General features: G+C 35.8%; 1 protein-coding gene across 1 annotated transcript in view; it reads right to left on the reverse strand.

Annotated features, from left to right (window-relative positions):
- Window positions 1-18,927, reverse strand: part of si:ch211-196i2.1 (collagen alpha-1(I) chain) — a 94,080-nt gene extending 75,153 nt beyond the window's left edge. Inside the window, exon 1 of the mRNA XM_053479234.1 lies at window positions 18,530-18,927. Within this exon, the coding sequence (XP_053335209.1) occupies window positions 18,530-18,662 (133 nt within the window). The 5' untranslated portion in view covers window positions 18,663-18,927. The remainder of the gene's footprint in view (window positions 1-18,529) is intronic.
- Between the last annotated feature and the right edge of the window lie 1,424 nt (window positions 18,928-20,351).

Here is a 20,351-nt window from a genome sequence, read left to right on the forward strand (position 1 = left end):
ATCTTATTCAGTTATTTTATTTTATTTATTTCTCTTAAATACTTGTTGTGTAAAACAAAATAAAAAAAAATTATTCTACCTACAAAGCCCCAAAAATCCCAAAAGTGTGATTTTATCGTATATAAACAAGTTATTCGTCTGCATAAGATAAAGGCATGCTAGACTTTTGCTTAAAGCCTTCTTTGCTTTGTTTTGTCTAAACAGTTAATTTGCTTTTTGAAATTAGAATATGAGTTATGCAAGAAAACAGTGTAACCCAGATATCTTGAAGTCTTTTAGTGTTCTCCAGACTTCCTGGGCTGTGGGTAATAAGTGGGCGAACTTTTGCACTTTCCCATAATCACACAAGTCATACTTCTGCCCTCTCACACTGTACACTCAAACGGTCCACTGTGAAAATTGGGCAGTTAAAGTGCTATAAATGATAAAACATAACTGTAATAATACACAATTTTCAATTAAAAAACACACATACATATATAACCCAAGAGTGTACTGCACAGCAAAATAAGCAATATAAATCAATAAAGCAAACTCAATTGCAATATAATGCAAATATACTTTATATTTTGTACAGGTACTGGTATCTTGTGCGAACGAGAGTTTCAGAGTTTATGGGCTCTGTAGCCAGCTGATTTGTGTGCTGTTGCTTTAAGATGCATCTCATAGACTAAGTCCAAATCTTTAGCAAAGGCACACCTGGTAGAAACACAAGAATTGACTAGAGGGGCAACTATTAACGCTGACAACCGTGTCAGTGCCGGAATGCATTGCATCCGCTTCTAGTGGAAAGACAAAAAGAGAAAAACAACAGTGCCCACATGTCTACTGAGCCTATTTTAAATTGGGCATCTAAGAATAAAAAAAACTAATAGCTTGGACATCTTCTTGTAATCTCCTTGGAATACTGATTAGTTTACCTCGAAACAGCGTATAAAATAAGCACTTTACTGTATCTATTCTTCCACAAGTCTGCATCTGTTAGGCATGGGACAGATTACACCCTGAGAAAGGACTTTGGAGACAAATCGGTCATTACACCAGAGCAATTTTACACAGATGGGGACTGTTTTGGACTCTGGTGTATCCTGTTAGTAATTACTGCATCTATTGCTGCATTTCTTTTGGGTCTTTCAAACTTTGTTGTACTTTAACTTTTACAAATGAATGTTAAGCTACATACAAATCCCTGTTAATGCCAGCATAATAATGTTGTAGACCCTCGAGCAAAGTTCCCTGATCGTTCACGTATGTTTAAGCCTCTTTAAACAAATGGCACTGCTAAATAAAAAAAAGCACTGCTTCTGTTTACACCTTTGCGACAAAAATATTCTAAAGTCGAAAATTTTAAAAACTCTCTAATGGTCTAATGTCCAATGTTTAAAATATGTGTCCATCTACAGGATTTAAGTCGATTTCACTTTCATAAATAATCTCAGAATGGCCAATGATGTAGGAAGAAGAATCAGTCAATGACCCCTGGTGAGAAAAAATGGAGTCTACAGAAGAGTCAGCCCAAAGCATGAAAGCGACCTCCTTGCAGGCAAGTCATAAATAAGAGACCAAAGAAATTTTTTTGTTCAAAAGCGAAAGCAGCAGCTTGAGATAAAAAAAAAATATGAAGGGAATTATAAAAAAAATAGTCACCATTAAATAAGAATATACAACAGTTTATATACAACAGTTTATATACAAAATGTACATCACTAGAGGTTAAATATTCTTTTGTCCTAAAAAAATAAAGTCATATGTCCTAAAAAACATGTCCTAACCAGAAATTATTGAAGCTCTTGAAATTTTACTTGACTTGAGTAGTACCTGAAGAATTGTAAGATTGTACTGTATTTGTAATTGTGGATTTGTATAAGACTGTACTGGAGAAAACATCTTAAATTCAAAAGCCATGTGCTTTGCATCCTATTTCTGTATTTCTGTGGATCTTCTTATCAATTATTTATTGCTTTTAGTTTGCATGCACAGTGCAGAACAGGGTTTGCCACAGAAGTGAGGTTGTCAAGACTGAAAAATATATGAACACAAAATCTCTGTTGTCAATTTTTTATTGTTTGTCAAACTGTTTTGTTTTTTTGATTAATTTAATTCAAAACATAAAACTCATATTCTAGATTGCTTAGATGTAAAGTAACCTATTTCCATACTTTCTTTGTTTTCATTTTGAATATTAGTGCCTACAGCTCATGAAAATCAAATATTTCAGTATCTTAAAATATTACAATATTTCCTAGGATCAGTCAAAAATGATTTAAAATCCAGAAATACTTTATTTATTCAGGTCGGGGCTCCTTTAGTACTAATTACTGCATCAATGCAGCATGTCACGGCAGGCGATCAGCCATTGGCACTGCTTAGGCATTTCTGAAAACCAGACTGCTTTGATAGCAGCCTTGCCATCTTACTCTTAACAACAGACCATAAATTATCTATGTGGTACCTTGATTTTCAAATGAAAATTTACTTTCATCCAAAAAAAGGACTTTGGATGTCTAAGCAGTGGTCCAGTCCTTTTTCCTTAATACAAGACTTTTGTCTCGAGTTCAGAATGTTGCTTAAACCTACTGTAGGAACGCAACAGTTGTAGCCCATTTCCTGAAGCTGTATGTGTGTGGTGGCTACTTCAGCCTCATCTCTCAAGTTCTTGAATTAGCTTTCTTCTTAAGGCTGCGTCATCCATTTTGTTGTCAACCTTTTTCTACCACATATTTTCTTTCTAATCAAGTTTCCATGAAGATGTTTTAATACACATTTCCTTTGTGAACAGCCAGTTGTTTCTGACCTTCTGTGGCTTATCTTCCTTTGGGAGGGTGTCAATGAATGTCTTCTGGACAACTGTCAAGTCAGCAGTCACCAAATATTTTTGATGTGTAATAAATCTTGAATATATGAGAGTATGTATTTTAAAATTTAATTACTAATTAAACAACTTATATATTCTAATTCTTAAAAATCTTTACAAACAAAATAATCTAATAAGACCATGACAGTAATAATTTTTCTTGTCTTATTCCACATCCATATCTCTAGCCCAGAGCCATACCAATCCACAGAGATCACATTGCCAGATGTGGCCTGCTTGTTTCATGGGAGGTGTTGCATGACAATGGCATTCATTATGGATTGCATATGTATTGTCATTCATACTAACGTTTTCCTGCATGTCGTACTCTGTATGGTTGTGTGTAAAATAACATTTAAAATTTGATTTGAATAGAATTGCCTTTTTCGTGTTGTGTTAATAGACTGCGTATGCGGTGCGTTCCGAGCTTTCTCACTTCAAACACAAAATGCATCCCACATATAGCCAGACTTTACACTTTGACAGAGACACTATTTGGAGTGTTCAGTGTCATTAAGAAAGCACAATTAGATATGACGTGGTGTAACATTCCACACAGAGACTTGCAATAAACCAAAAACAGCTTTCTTTACAGATAATGAAGACCATCCTTAGCCGGAGCATGTGCACTTCCAGCCAATAGTACCTTAGCCCCATGATAAAAGTGGTGCAGCTGTTGATTAATGGGAACACCAATGTGGACTGTGCACAGAACCTCACAGGCTGGGTTAAATTCCAATGACTTCATACTGTAATTGATACGGTATATTAAGGTGGACAGCTCTGTTTTAGGACACAGCTCTTTCATGACGTGTCTGCTATACTCCACACTTCTTTTGAAAGACCATCTCTTTGAAGCAGAAGAAGACCAGTTGCGTGTCAGTCCCAGAAGGGGCTTCCTAGCACAATTGATGGGCTGTGAAATAAAGAAGTCCAGGTCCCAGAGACAGTCTTACTAAGCGTTGTTCTAGTGAGGCAGGTGTATAACATTGGAAGGCATATAAAAACCCATATGTAATTTCCCAGAGAATAAAGACAAAAGCCAGTTGCCATTTTAATACTTTAAACACATTCCTGTTGATTCACATAGCATGCCAAACAAGACTGACTTTCCTTTTGGACAGTTATATCAAATATACTTAATGTAATGGAAAGGTAGTGTGCTGTGTAGGATGTACAATACCTTATTCCATACACCAAGGAATGCCCAGCAAACTTAGGGTACAAGGGGACACACACTCATTCACACACTATGGGCAATTTGGGGACACCAATAAGCCTAACCTGCATGTTTTTGAACTGTGGGAGAAAACCCACCAAGCACCGGGAGAACATGCAAACTCCATGCACACAGACCCAAGACGGGAACCAAACCTGGACCCTGGAGGGCGCTGCAAGGCAATAGTGCTAACCATGCCGTCCTGACTGCAATTGTATTCATCAAAATTATCTGATACCACCATATGAAGGATTTTTAAGAGAAAAAAAAACCCTTTTACTTACAGCTGTACCTTCTCTGCTATAATCCTACTCAATTCAAGCTAGTTAATTTAAGTAGTTAACTAATGTGCCTTAGGAAGAATAAGATTCAATTACTTGTCACCTGTACGATACCTTACAGCACACTAAAATGACTTTTTTGCATAGCCCAGCTGCGGCCAGATAGGAGCGGATAGGGTTATGCGCTCAACAGCGGCAGCTTGGCAGTGCTGGGGCTTGAACCTGACCGTTCGATCAGTAACCCAGAGCCTTAACTGTCTGCACCACCACTGCTCACCACACTCATGGTAAATCAGCTAGATAACTTTATAAAGAACAAGCACAGTAACCTCAGTAAAAGAATACATGTTTGCTTTTGTGGCAAAACAACTGTGCTTCATGAAAACATCATAATCTCCCTGCAATCCTACTCAATCTGAGCTAACTAATGTATGTAGCTAACCAATAAACAATATATGTCCAAAATATAAACCTGGGAAAAAAACAGTGCGATGCATGAGATGCATAGTGAGAGTTTGTTACTTGAATTTTTCATTAACTAAACTGTCTTCTTAGAAACAGTGTTGAAACAGTGTTGTCCTAAACCATGTTCTTGATAGTATAAAGCACTCTTTTTAGTGTGTTTTTTTCTGTAGAAACTGAAAATATATATTTTTTACAGCGAATAAATCTTTAATTCAATCAGTTTCAGTTGTATAGCGCTTTAAACAATAGTCATTGTCGCAAAGCAGCTTTAAAGAATCAAAAGAAAATATTGAGATACTGCTTATATGCGTGAGAGGGAAGCAGCGAACATGATGCTTTACATTGTCTTCTGACAGAAATTGGCTATTTTTTTCAGTGGTAAGTAAAGGAATTATCAGCTACTCTGAGCCCTCTTCATCTGGACTCCATTTCCTGATTCAGAGGAAAATGTGGCACTCTTCCTCATCAGGATCATCTTACAGTAATGGATTAGGAAAAGCCAGAGGCTGTGACAAGAAAGAAAGCAGTCAGTCCTGAGAATTAACGGATTAAAGGCTTTTAACACGGACTGGTCCGCAGTCCTAAATGTCCTAAAAGTGACTAGTTTAACTTAAATTATATTATTTCTGGGTTATTAATTATTTTAAAGATATCTTCCTTACACAAGACTGCTGTCAAGACGTAGGATATTTGTCAGTAATATGCTTCCAATAATTGCTCTTTCCCATACATCTGTTCAAACTGGTCTATTTGAAACAGCCCTCAAGCTGAAGCATGGTCTATCAGAACAGACATTTCTTTTAAGTTGTCCTCATCTGGAAAATGCTGTTTGGGGGTTGTGTCCTCACTTTTGGGAAAGAAAAGACAAACTCTGACTGATTCCATCAGACAGTAAAAAACATGCAATGGAAAAAAATATCACTTTGCAAAGAACAATGAGCAGTTGGAGCAAAGATGAACAGTTTGTGTAAGATGGCTGTGTAGCGTACTACTGTACTGAATAACTGTAGTAACTTTTTGACTAGACATACTGAATTACTTTGATTAAACTGCTTTACATTAAAGCTGTTTTTGTAACATAGTGAAAATTATATCTTAATAACAAAATAATTAAGAAATAAAACACATCAGGGTTTTAAAATAAATAAATAAATGACAGGGTGGTGTGATACGTCCCAACACAAAGTGGAGTTAATGTTATCGTTCCCATGCCGATGTTAAATATTTTCCAGTAACAGTGTGTCAAGTGTTTTCTTCCATTTGTACTGCTTTTTTAAAGAACATATAATACCTTTCAACCATTTATAGTTAATATGTTTAATATTGCTGAACATCCAAATTAGTGTGTGATCACTTACATTATGAGCAGGGCTGTTACATAACAGTAGCTGTTACATACTAATATTATTAAATTTTACTAAAATATATTAAGTTTGTACATGTACTTAATTCTAATTAATGAACATAAATATACACATTTATTTTTGTTGAGCATACATATTATTAGTGGAAATTCTGCCCCTTAATTACTTATTTATTTTTAGTGTGTTGCCTCATCTTACTTTAATGTGGTGTTCTACAGTCTTGGAAAGGTTTCCATGGTGGAAGATAAAGTACTACCTTCAAAGTGCTGATGCTGGAGACTTCTTCCTTAAATATTAACCTAAATAAACTGCACATTATAAATTAATACTTTTAGCTTTGTTATATACCAACAAATCTGCTTATTATTAGGCTTGGGCTAAATAAACCTTCTCCTTTAGACTGAGCAAACACTCAATAGTGACGTGTGTTTTTTCAATAAGTAAATATATATGTCAGTCTTTAGTATTAAGAATACAATACCTTTAGCTTTAGTCCCTTGTTTCACCAATTTAAACCCTTCCAGATAAAAACCTTTCCTAAGCTTCTTGACAAACCTTAAAGCACTCAAGCACTCCACTAAAAGGAGCTGCTTCAGGTATAAACAGCAAGTCGACACATGCCTGGGCAAAATAACCAACTTATTAGAACATTTGACTAAAAAAAGGAAGAAAAAGGAAAACAAAGTTGCATTGATGGAAACTGCTCTAGGTCAAATACACCATGCTTTATTGTAGGGCTGAATGGAGGTAATCACACGGTAATTTTACGGCAGACATCAGTGAATGCTATATGTATGTCAGTGTGCTGTCAAAAATCTGTCCAGCTTAGAGGACTTTTGCTAGAGGGAAGAGTGAGCAATATGGAGTGTCACCCTCTCAAATTTAAAATTAAATAAATTTATTTCAAGAGATACATTTCAGAAGAACGGGTGTCTGTTGTCTTCTGTAGTGCTCTTATAGAGGCATAATGATTATGTCATCTTTTCTGTTTCTGCTTCCTGGTTTTCCACAATGCATTTTTTTTTGTTCTTTAATAAGACAATAGTTTAATAAAATATTTTTATAGCATTCTTAAACTCCTGTGAAATACTTTATAAAACTCCTTACAGTTAAAATTTCGTACTTTATGCATTAAATTTTTATATAATATGTCAAATAAATCACTTATGATTATAAGGATATAAAGGATAAAAGTACAAATACCCTCGGTGCAACACAGAACTACACGAGACTACAAATAACTAAAAGAACTACAACACAAGACTAAAGAATGTGCATATGCAGTAAGTGTGAGTACCGTAAGTGAGTGTGTGTGTGTGTGTGTGTGTGTGTGTCAGTCCAGTCTCTGGATATTGAAAAGTCTAATGACTTGTGGGAAGTCTGGTTGTGTGGGCACAAAATATTTAAGTGTGTGTGTGTGTGTGTGTGTGTGTGGTCATTCATAATGCTGGCAGCTTTGCAGGTGCAGTGTGTGGCGTAAATATCTGTGATCAAGAAAAGAGAGACCCTGATGATCTTCTCAGTTGGGCCACTGAGTGGCACAGTGGTAAAGTGCTCGCCCTATCATCCGGAGATCGCTGGTTCGAACCCCGGGTGATGCTGTTTTCCTCTCACAGCCGGAGGCACAGACAGAGCTGATTGCCCGGGCTCTCTCAGGGGGGAGGGATGAGAGGTACTTGCGCTCCAATTTAATCACGGCTCTACGGCCAATGAGGGGCGTCTGTGAGCTCGCACGCGGATGGAGCGGCTAGCGCTTTCCTCCGAGTGTGTTACTCCGCCCCTAATGGTGCATGAGCAAGCAGTTCAAAAAGATGCACGTCACGCGGTTCAGAGGAAACACGGGATAGTCTTCGCCTTCCCGACTCCCGCCATCGTTATGGGTGGAGAAAGATGAGCTTTTCTTAGCGTTCACAGAAACTAGAGATGATGCTGTGCTTTCTTGTCCATGGAACTGATTTTGATGGACCAGATGAGATTTTTTTTTTTTTGCCAGGTGATCACCAAGGGATTTGGTGCTCTTGACAATCTCCACGTAGGAGAGTGAAAGTCAGCAACCGTCTCATTAGTTTTATCTTTGTTCAAAGACAGGTTGTTGTTTCTGACATGTCTTTTAGCTGCTATACTTCCTTGCTATATGCTGACATAATGTTACTGTTGAAGAGACCCCCACATGTTGGATCATTGACAAACTTGATGATGTGATTCGATGTGATTCTTGATGAGTCAGCAATGTGAACAGCAGTGGACTGAGCACACAGCCTCAGGCGCCACACAGGGCCCAGTGTGGTCTTAGTGCTGAAGATGCTGTTCTCCAGGATCAAGTTGCAGAGGAAGGTGTTCAGGCCTAGAAGGCTCAGCTTTTTAGTCAGGTGCTGAAGGATGATCAAGTTAAATGCTGAAGTCTGTAAACAGCAGTTAAATGAATCTCTCATTCTTGTCCAAGCGTGTGAATTCCAGGTGGAGGGTTGTAGCGATGGCATCGTCCATTGAGCAATTGAAAAGATAAGCAAACAGCAGCGTCCTCAGGGCTACCTTGTCACTTGTTCTGAAGGCAGAGTCTCCCGTCCACACATTTCTGCAGTCATCTCAAGTTTCTAGTCGACAATAAACAGTGGCGTCAGTAAACAGACCGCTGAGGTGAGTGCCAGATTGTCTCCTTAGTGGTAGCACTGGGTGAACATATACGACGACAATAAACACAGTTGTAAATCCCTGCGGTAAATAAAAAGGTCTGCACCTAACAGTCACAACCTCCACCAGCGATGAGCAGTAAATACACTCACCAGCCACTTTATTGGGTACACCTGTCCAACTTGAATTTAGGCATGTGGACATGGTAAACACGACCTGCTGTTCAACATAAACATCAGAATGGGGAAAAAACATGATAAAGTGACTTTGAACGTGGCTATGGTTGTTAGTGCCAGATGAGCTGCTCTGGGTATTTCTGAAACTGCTGATTTACTGGGATTCTAACACAAAAACCATCTCTAGGGTTTACAGACAATGGTAAATATCCATTAAGCAGCAGTTCTTTGATTGAAAATGACTTGAGGTCAGAGAAGAAGGGCCAGTCTGGTTTGAGCTAACTGAAGGGCAACAGTATCTCAAATAACTTATCCTTACAACTGTGGGCCCTATAGTATTAACTAAGCATTTGATTTGTCTGCATTTGACCTCATGGTAATAAAACTGATGGAAATATTAAGTCTAGTTATGTGATCCCTGAGACAAGGGATATTACAGAAACAACCAGTTTCATTAAATTCATAAGCTAAGCCTCATGAAATAAAAAATAGAATGGGATACTTACATAGCAGTCCAGTAATATATAACTACAAACCTACAGCAAATGAACAAACATGCTCAATAAACATGATATATGATCTGCATCGCAAAAAAAAATTGCCACCAGTTATTTTACACAATTGTAAGGGTGTAGATTCCCTTAGAGGAAAATCAAGTAGTGGAAAATTACAAACTATTTCCACAACTCGAAGAAGCCACACTGTGATATTGATTTAACAGATGCATGTAAGAGGAAGCTGAGGATGTAGTTTACTGGATTCTGGGACAGAAGCAAAGCTAAGCTTCCTCTTTCCTTCAGTACACAAGAGAGGAAACAAGACTGAAAGGATGCACCATCTAGACAGCCGGCACCAAATGTACTCGTAAAACAATTTTCCCAGGTAATGTCCTCATGGAAAATAAACAGATTAAAATCATTACATCCTTTAATCTTGTATAATCGAAAATGAACCTTCTCCAAAGGTATTTATCTTAAGACCTTTACAAACCATATCTCTAGTGGCTAATGGTACAGTACTGTAAAATCAGTGTGTGTGTTTAAATGCTGTGCTTTCAGTTCTTTATATGTTTAACACCCATGCAGAAAAACCATAATAGCCTTATATATTTTAATATACATCCATACTGTATATGGTACTCTAGACCTCTAATAAAAGTAAAAGTTGTAAAAAAAAAAAAAAGATGAAACATAATGCTTTGCCAATAAAAAAAGGAAGTCCAGCCTGCTGCCCTGCAGTAATCTCACCTGAAATCTACATACAGTACATAAGGAATCAACCAACTTCAACCACTGTTAGTTGAAGTGATATTACATTGTGGTTGTGTTCAACTTCACTGTGAGTCATGACAGGTTATATATGAAAAGCAGTGCTTGTTGGGTGTTCTACATTAGATGAGAAAACCAGCTTGAGAAGTGAGCAGACCTCTGGGGCAAAAAGTTATAAAGTGTGCGAGCAGTTTTTGGGAAAAAAAGAAAAGAAGGGGAAAAAAAACAAACAAGTGCTAAAATGCACTCAGCAATCTAAACACAACTACTAAAGCTAAAAAAGCAAGCAGGAGAGCCAAAAATTTGCGAGAAAGAAACTACAAACATCAGTTAAAAATCCTCTGGTTTATCTTTTTTGTCAGTGCAATCTGGCAAAAACAGACATATAGAAGTTATGTGTAAAACTTTATACTGTACTCTCTGCAAAAGACCTATTTATTAAAAAAAACCTTACATGTACAAAGTCTTTAAGTCTGACACTGTTTAAACTTTTACAATTACAGTTTTTTTTTGCATTTCTGTCATACTGCTGCTATCTGTCTTTCACCTTACAAATGCCTTTATACTCAGAACTTTAGAATGTTTACATGTACAGTATTTGTATGTATATTTTTATATTAACAAAATTAGCTGTTTACATTTAATCAGATGTGGATTCATTCAGATGTTTACAAAATATATTCACTCGGTTTATTTATGTCTATTTATTACAAGTACACGTCTGTTACTGTCATACTGACTCTGTTTCTATATTGCACTGACAATGTAAACACTTTAAGAGAGAGAAGAGAAACTGTATTTAGATTCCTCTGTATTTCTGCACATATGGTGGCATTGACAAATAAAAACCTAGAACCTTAAAAAAGTGATTGCTAAAGAATTTCTATAATCAAAGGAACACTGTAATGTAGGGAATCATCTTGATAAGCATTAAAAGGACTGGGAGACATCTGCGTCCACACCACTGAATATGAACACAATAAGTAATTTCTCTCAAATGCAGAACATATGCATGCAAGGACAAAACGTGGAAGGGGGATTATGGAGAGGATAATACAGTTGCATCATAATTATCTTGCTTCTTTTGTCAAGGTTAAGAAAATAAAAAACATTTTATCCCTTTCCCCACATTTTTGGTTTAGCTCCAGATGTTTTATAACAACTTTTTTCAAAGTAAATATGGAATTTTTGCCATTAACTGGCATCCCATGTTAATTATATTTTTAAGAATTGTTAGGGAAAACACACCTTTTATACTGAATACAGGCAAACATAGATTAATGTTAAACCACTCTGAAGCATAGTGTACAAAGAAATGTTTATTAGTTCAGGTGCAAGTTGTTTTTTAACCTCCTTTTCAGATACTTTCTCAAACACAATATGTTGTAGCTCAAAAGACACATTAAGTGCAACGAAATGAAAAAAAAAGTGCCATTACTTATAAAAAAAAAACAGAGATCACTCTGCCATTAATAATTTTCCTTATTAACAGCATGTCCCTTAATGTTTTATGTCTACTCCAGAAATACCTCTTAGCATACTTTTGCCTCACTTGTCCCTTGTCACCCCATCTATTCAAACAACTTGTAGTCCCATGCTAATCAGAAGGCTAGCTCAGTTTTGAGGAATGGAGTCTGATGAATACCAGCTGCTGTGTCTGAGCAGTAAAGCTCTGTTTGCTTAGGAAAGTTTCAGATGACTGAAAACCAGTTAAATCTAAGACCAGAGCTTCACTTTACCCTCAAAAGTTACCCCTAATGCTCGTTAGGGTCGGTCCTGCCGTGCAAGAAGCCAATCAAGGGGCATGACAACATCATAACTGCTCTGACAAGGCTGTTTTAGGCCTTACAAAAGTGCTCTTGCATTTTTATGGAGTTTACCACCCTGTGGCTCATAGGCTGTGACAAAGCTGACCTTTTAGGCTCACCCTCCGGAGAGCAAATAAATGTCTACATATGGCCAGACAGATCTACGTGGGGGAAACGTGCAACTTACTCTTTTTCGGGCTTATTCCTTCACCAATGGCAGGTACTGCACCGTGTAGAAGTAAAACATACAGACCATTTACAACCCTCGTCTTTCAATTTCCTCTCTCAAAATGGCATTACATCATGGCTGAAACAGAACGATTTGGAAAGAAATGTTATGCTTGCACTGTGCTTGCAATAACACATTCTGGTCTACACAAAGTCAGTCAAGAGTATGTAAGAGGATAATTTAATTATCCACGATACTCGTTAACTAGTGGAAATAAATCTTCAGGATGGCGATAAGTCAGCGAATTTGAACAAAAGTCAGCAGCAAAATTTATTTAAGCAAACAGCATTTTGCACTGACACGCAGCAGACGCTACATTATTGACTTATGAATGACACAATCTCACCTAGCGTGACAGTAATTGGGGTCTGATAGTAGAATCATTGTGTGCATGAAACTGGACAGGTTATATCGTCTCTCTTTGGACAGCTTAATGACAGGCTGCAGTCATGACACAGACTAATTAACTATATATAGTAGTTATCTTCAACAAAAAAAAAACAATAAAGAGATGGAGACTAAATATGTGGAATATGAAACAGACTTAAACAAACTGCGAATTAATTTAATTATGATTCTATTAAATTATAGGATATGTCATTAATCTGTGTGTGTGTGTGTGTGTGTGTGTGTGTGTGTGTGTGTGTGTGTGTGTGTGTGTGTGTGTGTGTACGTGTGTGTGTGTACGTGTGTGTGTGTGTGTGTGTGTTGGGTTGCTAATGCAATGTTATATATAAAAATATGATAAAATAAGTGTTTCCCTTATTGTTGTGACAACTAGTTGCATTCAGAAGTAGCTAAATGGAATCCAGCTGTGCGCAGTTATAGTGTCCTGTGCCCTTAATTTAAAAACCAAGAGATAAGTTATTAAGTGCTCGCCCAGTCATCCGGAGATCGCCAGTTCGATTCCAAGGTGATGCTGTAACCACTCGCAGCCGGAGGTCTAATGAGACCTGATTGGCCGAGCAATTTTAGTACATAGTTCATAGTCAAGACCTAAGCACAATGCAAAGAATACAAAAAAAAACTTTAAGAGAACTGTCAGCTTGAAAGTCTTCTATAGACCAGTAAACAGAAGAGATGCTGAAGACATAAGAATGGGACCTACACTGTTATGACCCGAGCAAACATAACTCATCGTTGCAAATCAGTACACCAACATAGATTTTAATTGGATTTCTACTAAAATAGGGGAAAAAAGGTTTTGGCTAAAATAGGTTATTTTTTTCAGCCTATAATGCACTATTAAATTAGATTGTACAGAAGTCTAATTGATTCAATGTGTAATCAGGCTCAAGCTTTCAAAATGTCTGCAAAAAAATAATAAAAAGTTCTCCCTTTCCCCCAGGACTAAAATACTAGACTGTATTTTATGGTTAAGAGACATGCACATTTTTTTATTTTTAGAAAATGTCAGAAAGTACTAATCTAAACATGGTTACACATTTTTATTTGTTAAAAGTTCTATAAATGTGGTCAGAGACCATGTATACAAATATACATCCAATACATATAGACATACAAATAATTTAGTATGGATAATATTTATATCATTTATTATCACTGAATTTAATTTGACACTTTCGAAAAATGTCTTTTTTTAGACGTAAATTCATATTTAATTGACCTATTACTATGTGAATCAACATACAGCCCCACACACATTGTTGCAGCTCATGCATCCATTAAAACTAAAGATGAATGGCTTGTTTGACCACGTTCTGTCTAGTTATTCTTGGTCAGGGTGTCAACGACAGGCTACTGTTAAACTAGCATAGGTGTGCACAGGTCAACATTCCCAAGTGTGTGCCAGAAGAAACAGGTTCATTGTGAACTGTGTGAACAGTCCAAGTGTGTTTAACAACCTCGCAAAAACATGATGTCATCTGGCATGGAATTCAGCAGTGTTGGGGTCATTATACCACTCACAGCTGCTTCTCCTCATTTTTAATAAAATGAATTACAATATTATTATAGTTTTAAGGTTTCCCAGGGGGACAATTGGCGCCAAATAGTCAGAGAGTGCTATTTATATAAATTCTACCACAGGTCTGCCCTTGTCTGAAGTACTACTCTTAATTCTCTTCAAATGATTTTTATACAATTGTTTTACTTTTCTTAAGTAAACTCTCCCTAACTCTCCTTTTCCTTTGTGTGAATGAAAAACTGAGAAACAAACAGAAACAGACATAATGCATATTGGAACCATGCAACTGAGATTAACAGCAAATCACAGAAATAACTACAGGTGTTTTCAGGATGTTACTATGGCTCCTGCAATACAAAAAAACTAAATGGACCCCAACGTGTTATTATAGCCATCTGTACAGCGTTTACAAGAAGATGTACATGCTAGAACAAGTATAGCGGAGCTCCGAATATGAAATTTTCTCTTTTACTGTACATCGCAAGCCAATTTGGCCACATGCCACTTTTGACTTCTTACAGACTATGCTTTGGGTAAGTTGGGCTCATCATATGTCAACACTGGGTCAGTCTACACCACAAGAGAAACTGGCTGCACAAGGCCAGTGTTTATACAAGCTTTAAATCTGAGCCAACAGACTCCGCCTATCCTTACATCTGAGATAGAGCCGAGAAAAAAAGACAATTAGTCCACATAAAACAACTACTACAGTAAGACGTTGTAGAAAGATTTACAAATAAGGAAAAAGCTTGAATAAATCTTTAGATTAACTTATATGAACTTTTCCTTAAGTCGCTTTCAGTGGGGAACAATATCTTTACTGAGAAAAAAAAATAAGTAAATACATAGACATCTGTAGACATATAGTATTTAGTCACAAAAAAAGTCTCCTTTTATGGCAATAACATCCATCAGACACTTGGTTTGCCTTCTGATTACCTCTGAACAGCGGTTAGAAGGTCTCTTGGCCCATTCCTTTACACAAAGATCTGTCAGTTCATGCAGAAATTCAGGATGTCTTGCTTGAATGGTCTGTGTCACATCACAAGACAAGGTCGCGACTCTGATTGATCCATGTCTGTTCTTTTACTCCTATGTTTGGATTACTGTCATGCTGCATGATGCCACAGCCTGATAGTTTTAGATCTAGTATACATGACGACATTGTCCTGTGTAATTACCTGAAACCGCTTGATAATCACTGCTTCCTCAATGATTGCAAGCTGTCCAGACCCTGAGGTGGTAAAGCAGCTATCATTATAACCCTTATTAACTATAAACATGCTTTGAAGTTTGTACATGGTTTTTGTTTTGTTGTAGAGTCGTTTGATTTTTGCAGACATAGCGCTGTGTATATGTCCAATTCAGAATGGAACAGGAGGAGATGAGACAGAATGGGAGGAAATGGAAAAGAACTGGAAACAGCACCATAATGACACTGGGTAGAGTGGAACGGTAGGAAACGGAACAGAACAGAACAAAAAAGACTTCTCCTGTATGTATGCAATTCTTACTAGTGGCAGTGTCATGTTAGTGGCAGGGTAATGACTTACCCCAAAGGTCTGATGCAACATTGCTAACCACTACGACACTTTGCTGCCTTACAAATTGTTCTGCAGCCAATATGAGGATACTTTTTTATTATATGCTTGTAATCATCTAAACTGCAATACAGTATATGGTAGCTAATATTACTCATTGTATGACAATGCATGCTTTACAGCAAAAAAAAAATAAATAAATAAAAAAATAAAAATTTAAAAATTAAAAGTCAGCAGGGCCGAATTTATGTCACGTCAACTGGCAGTGAAGTTAAACACTGTACAGCACACAGCCACAAGAGGGCTTCAGGGATAATTTGGTTTCACTTATGACTGTTATGATCTTAACCTTTATATGGCCTACAGTCACCAAAACAATAATAAAGCTTATTTTAAAATATTTTTGTTGCAGTCTGTGGAAGTGTGGAAAAAATAAATCAATCATACAACACAGTCATAAAATACAGCAGCTATTAATGGGAAATTACAAATAATCCAAACAAATGCTTAAAGTAATGAAGAACCTAATTCAAATTCAATTTAAATGCATTCTAAATGGAAAAAACAACAACTCTATTTTAAGAAAGAAAATTGATAATTTATGGACTCTGAAATGAACCAATATTTATAAACGGATTATAACAGCAGAAAATATTTTTAGCAGCTTTTGTTCTCTATGCAGTCATTTATAAACAAAACCCACAAAAAAAAGTGCAGCATGCGATGTTCATATGTGTTTTGTGGAAAGAAGCAGGTGGTTTTGATCTATTCTTGAGCTTCTGAGATGTGACATCACTATTCTCTGGTCGATATCTTTAAATTTATTGCTGTATCTAATCTTTTATGTTTGACTGAGGCAAACTGAAATAATGCCATAAATATTTTTAAATGCTGGTCGTTTATTTTTTATAGCTAGTCAGAAAACTAAAGTACCAACTGTATATCGAGATTGAAACACCTGTGAACGTTTGTACCCTAATGTAACCCCAACTTGTACATATGGATGTACATATCTGTAGTGCAATATACTGTATAATACCTGATATAACTCATGGCATGACACTAAGTGCTTCAAAGCAAAACTCCTACAGTGTCATATGGTGTTTCAAATGGTAAGAATTTTTTTTTTCTTTAACCCGTTCAGATACAAACAGGGCTGAATTTACCTTGTGTCGACTTTCATAATTTTTATACAGACTAACTTAAGATCAACATGACTCTTAGTACACATGACTGGTTTTACAGCAGTACTATAAGTAGGATAATTAGTGGTCACCTCACATAAATCACGTTTGCCTCTTGGGGACTATTATATGTCTTCCAGTTAAGAAAGTGCTGTTTTTTTTTTTTTTTTTTATGCAACTTAATGTAAACTTTATTCATAACATTATATAACATTATTTAACATTATACATCTGAGCAGTTGAGGGCGTTGCTTAAGGGCCCAACAGGGACAACTTGGTAGGTGTGGGATTTAAACCTGGGACCTTACAAACCATAGTTCAATTCCTTAACCACTGCGCTACCCCTGAAAAATAATCTCATATTTATCTCGCTACTATGACTTTTTATTACCCCACTGAGAACTACCTTAAAAAAGTATTAAATATAATATATTAAATTAAAAGAATAGACTTATTAATACTTACAGTACACCCAGTCAAAAGTTTGGACACCCATTCTTATTTCATGGTCTTTACTGATTTTTCTTTCTTTCTAAAATGTAAAACAACGCTTATGCTCTTGTAAAGCCTTCATGTTGTTATTTTTGTTGCTGTTGCCATATTTGTTATTTCACAATTAAAAAAAAAAAAAAAAAAAACTAAACATCTCTAAACAAAAAAGATTGATTTACAAGGTGTGGCCAAACTTTTGAAAACACTCTGTACTATATATAATATTAATATTTATGCTTAAATTAAATATTGCAAAATTACCATCATTTGATCCATTTCCTTATATGGCATTAACTTCCTCGTTTGCATTCTAGATAATGAACTTGCTCTGTGGTCAGCCAACCAACCAAATACATTACCTACAAGAAATATTTATATGAAACCAGGGGGACCTTTTCTTTTCATTTATAAGGTGTATTTATGAAAATAATAACTGAGTTATTGTTAGTTAGTGTTTTCAATTTTATTTTCTTGTACTTTTAAAATTTCTTTACTCACTCTATTAGAAAAAAGTAGAGAGTGGGTACAAAACAGTGGCATCGATACTGCTCTACTACAGGATTTTGTAAGAAGGTTTGTATTAATGTATGTTGTTTATTAAAGATAATAGAGTAATAAATATCTATGATAAGTGATGTTGGACCAACACTAATTAAATAATGCTGTGATAACGTTAACAGAATGACCCCCAACACAGTGTTGCACATACACCTTTGAAAGAGCAATTATTTTATATGAATTAGTTATTCTATCCACAACTCTTTCTTAGGGTATATTACTTAACTCTTAAATCTCCATTTGTTTTATTCCTGTTCTCCCTTTAAATATTTCGAAACTAACTGCCAAAAAATATGCATGTTTAATTTACATAAATACACTGGGATATTCACTTTTTCATGATTTCTTAACAAATATTATAGTATTTTGCAAAAAAAAAAAATGTAGATCATTACTTTGTGGTGTTATAAGCATTAATCCATTCTTCTTATAATTTTTTTAAACAAATCACTTCATGACGTCATCTGGACACTTTTGAACACGCAGGAGCTACTTTCCCCTTAAAAGAGCTGCTCAAGCAGTGAGGTCTTACCTGTGTGCAGCATCCCGGAGCCAGGCTCCACATCCGGCCACTCAGTCGGCAAAATGTCAGTCGGACTCGAACTGACGCATATAACCAAAGAAAAAACTAATACAGCCCAACATATTGCTTTCAGCCCCATCATGAGTTTCTTTAAAACGCGGGAAACAAATATAAAACGTTTAGCAACGTTAGCTAGCTCGACAAAGTCATCATCTCACACAGCGCCTATTTAAAATGTGCTTTTAAAGCGTAAAGAAATTGGTCAGATGCAAAAAATAACCTTCATATGATATTTTTTTTAACTATTTCCAACTTGTAAACATTTATTTTGTATTTTTATTATTATTTTTGTTTAACGTAAACAAGCTAAAATACGTTATCAATTTTTCAGGTCGCCTGTGACCGTTTCTCCAGTTGTTCAGGCACGCGACCAGTCCTCATGCAGCGCGCGCGCCGTGCGGCATCAAGTCGCGAGCGGCTCCGCCCCCACACGACTGCCGACCTATAAACGGTGTGTCCGCCAGATCTCCCCGCCCACCAGGGCTATCTGTGAAAAGATGACCTACGAGAGAGAAAGCCTAATAATTCAAGCCTAACAAGTCATGTTTGAAGCAGTAGATAACAAGATTTCAAAATAATTCTTTGGCACACGATTGCTGAGATGCAATAATTTTTTTTGTATCCAAAAGTTTTACAAATACATTTATATTTGTATAATATTTATAATATTTTATAAATGTATACATTCATATTTATAATATAATATCTTAATATGGGAAGGTCTTTGTTGATTGTGTTTGGACATTGCTCACTTTTCACTTTTCTCTTCTATTTGAATTCTATTTATTGCCAATGTACATTTTGTACTTTTTTTTTGGTAAAATTTCCTATATTTGTATAATTTTCTATTATTTCATATTTTATTTATTTATTTATTTATGTATTTATGTATTTTTTAATTAATTGTACTTGCTATTGCAATTCATTCTTACAAAGAAATCCTTCTTTTTATGTCACAGGCAGGCGTATAAGTATTTCAGTTCATATCATAATGTGAGAAATAAAATTTGAATTTGAATATTGAATTTGAGCATTGCGTTAAAAAGAGCGTCCGGCATAAAATCTGTGTCAAGTTGTGTGCGTATAGGATGGCAGCCGAAAGACCAACAACACACACATAAAAAAATACATGATTACAGTTGTACTATAATAATAATAATAATAATAGGCAATAGTAGTAGTAAAATAATACAGCATAAAATCTAGGAGTTTGATTACAGAATGTTAGAAATATATACAGTTTTTATACATACATTAGGAAAATTTATATATTTTTTAAATAACAGATATAAGTAGGCTAAAATATGCCTATTTTTTTACAAATAAAATCAATTGTAATTTTCCATAATAATATTTTAATTTGAGATTTAAATATTGTACATATCACGAATGCTGATCATCTAGAAAAAAAATATACATATACACACACACACACACACACACACATACATAGATGATGCCCAGTCAAAGTCCAGATCTAAATCTAATTGAGAATCTGTGGCATCTGTGTGCAAAGCTGGTAGAGACGAACCCTAAAAGACTGGCAGTTTAATGGCAGCAAAAGGTGGTTCTACAAATTATTGACTCAGTGGGCTGAATAATTACGCACTTACCCCACTTTGCAGTTATTTATTTGAAAAAAATGTTTGGAATCATGTATGATTTTCGTTCCACTTTTCAGGTGTACACCACTTTGTATTGGTCTTTCACGTGGAATTTCAATAAAATTGATTTATGTTTGTGGCTGTAATGTCACAAAATGTGAAAAAGT

Source organism: Clarias gariepinus, chromosome 19, assembly GCF_024256425.1.
Source record: "Clarias gariepinus isolate MV-2021 ecotype Netherlands chromosome 19, CGAR_prim_01v2, whole genome shotgun sequence".
NCBI lineage: Eukaryota > Metazoa > Chordata > Actinopteri > Siluriformes > Clariidae > Clarias > Clarias gariepinus.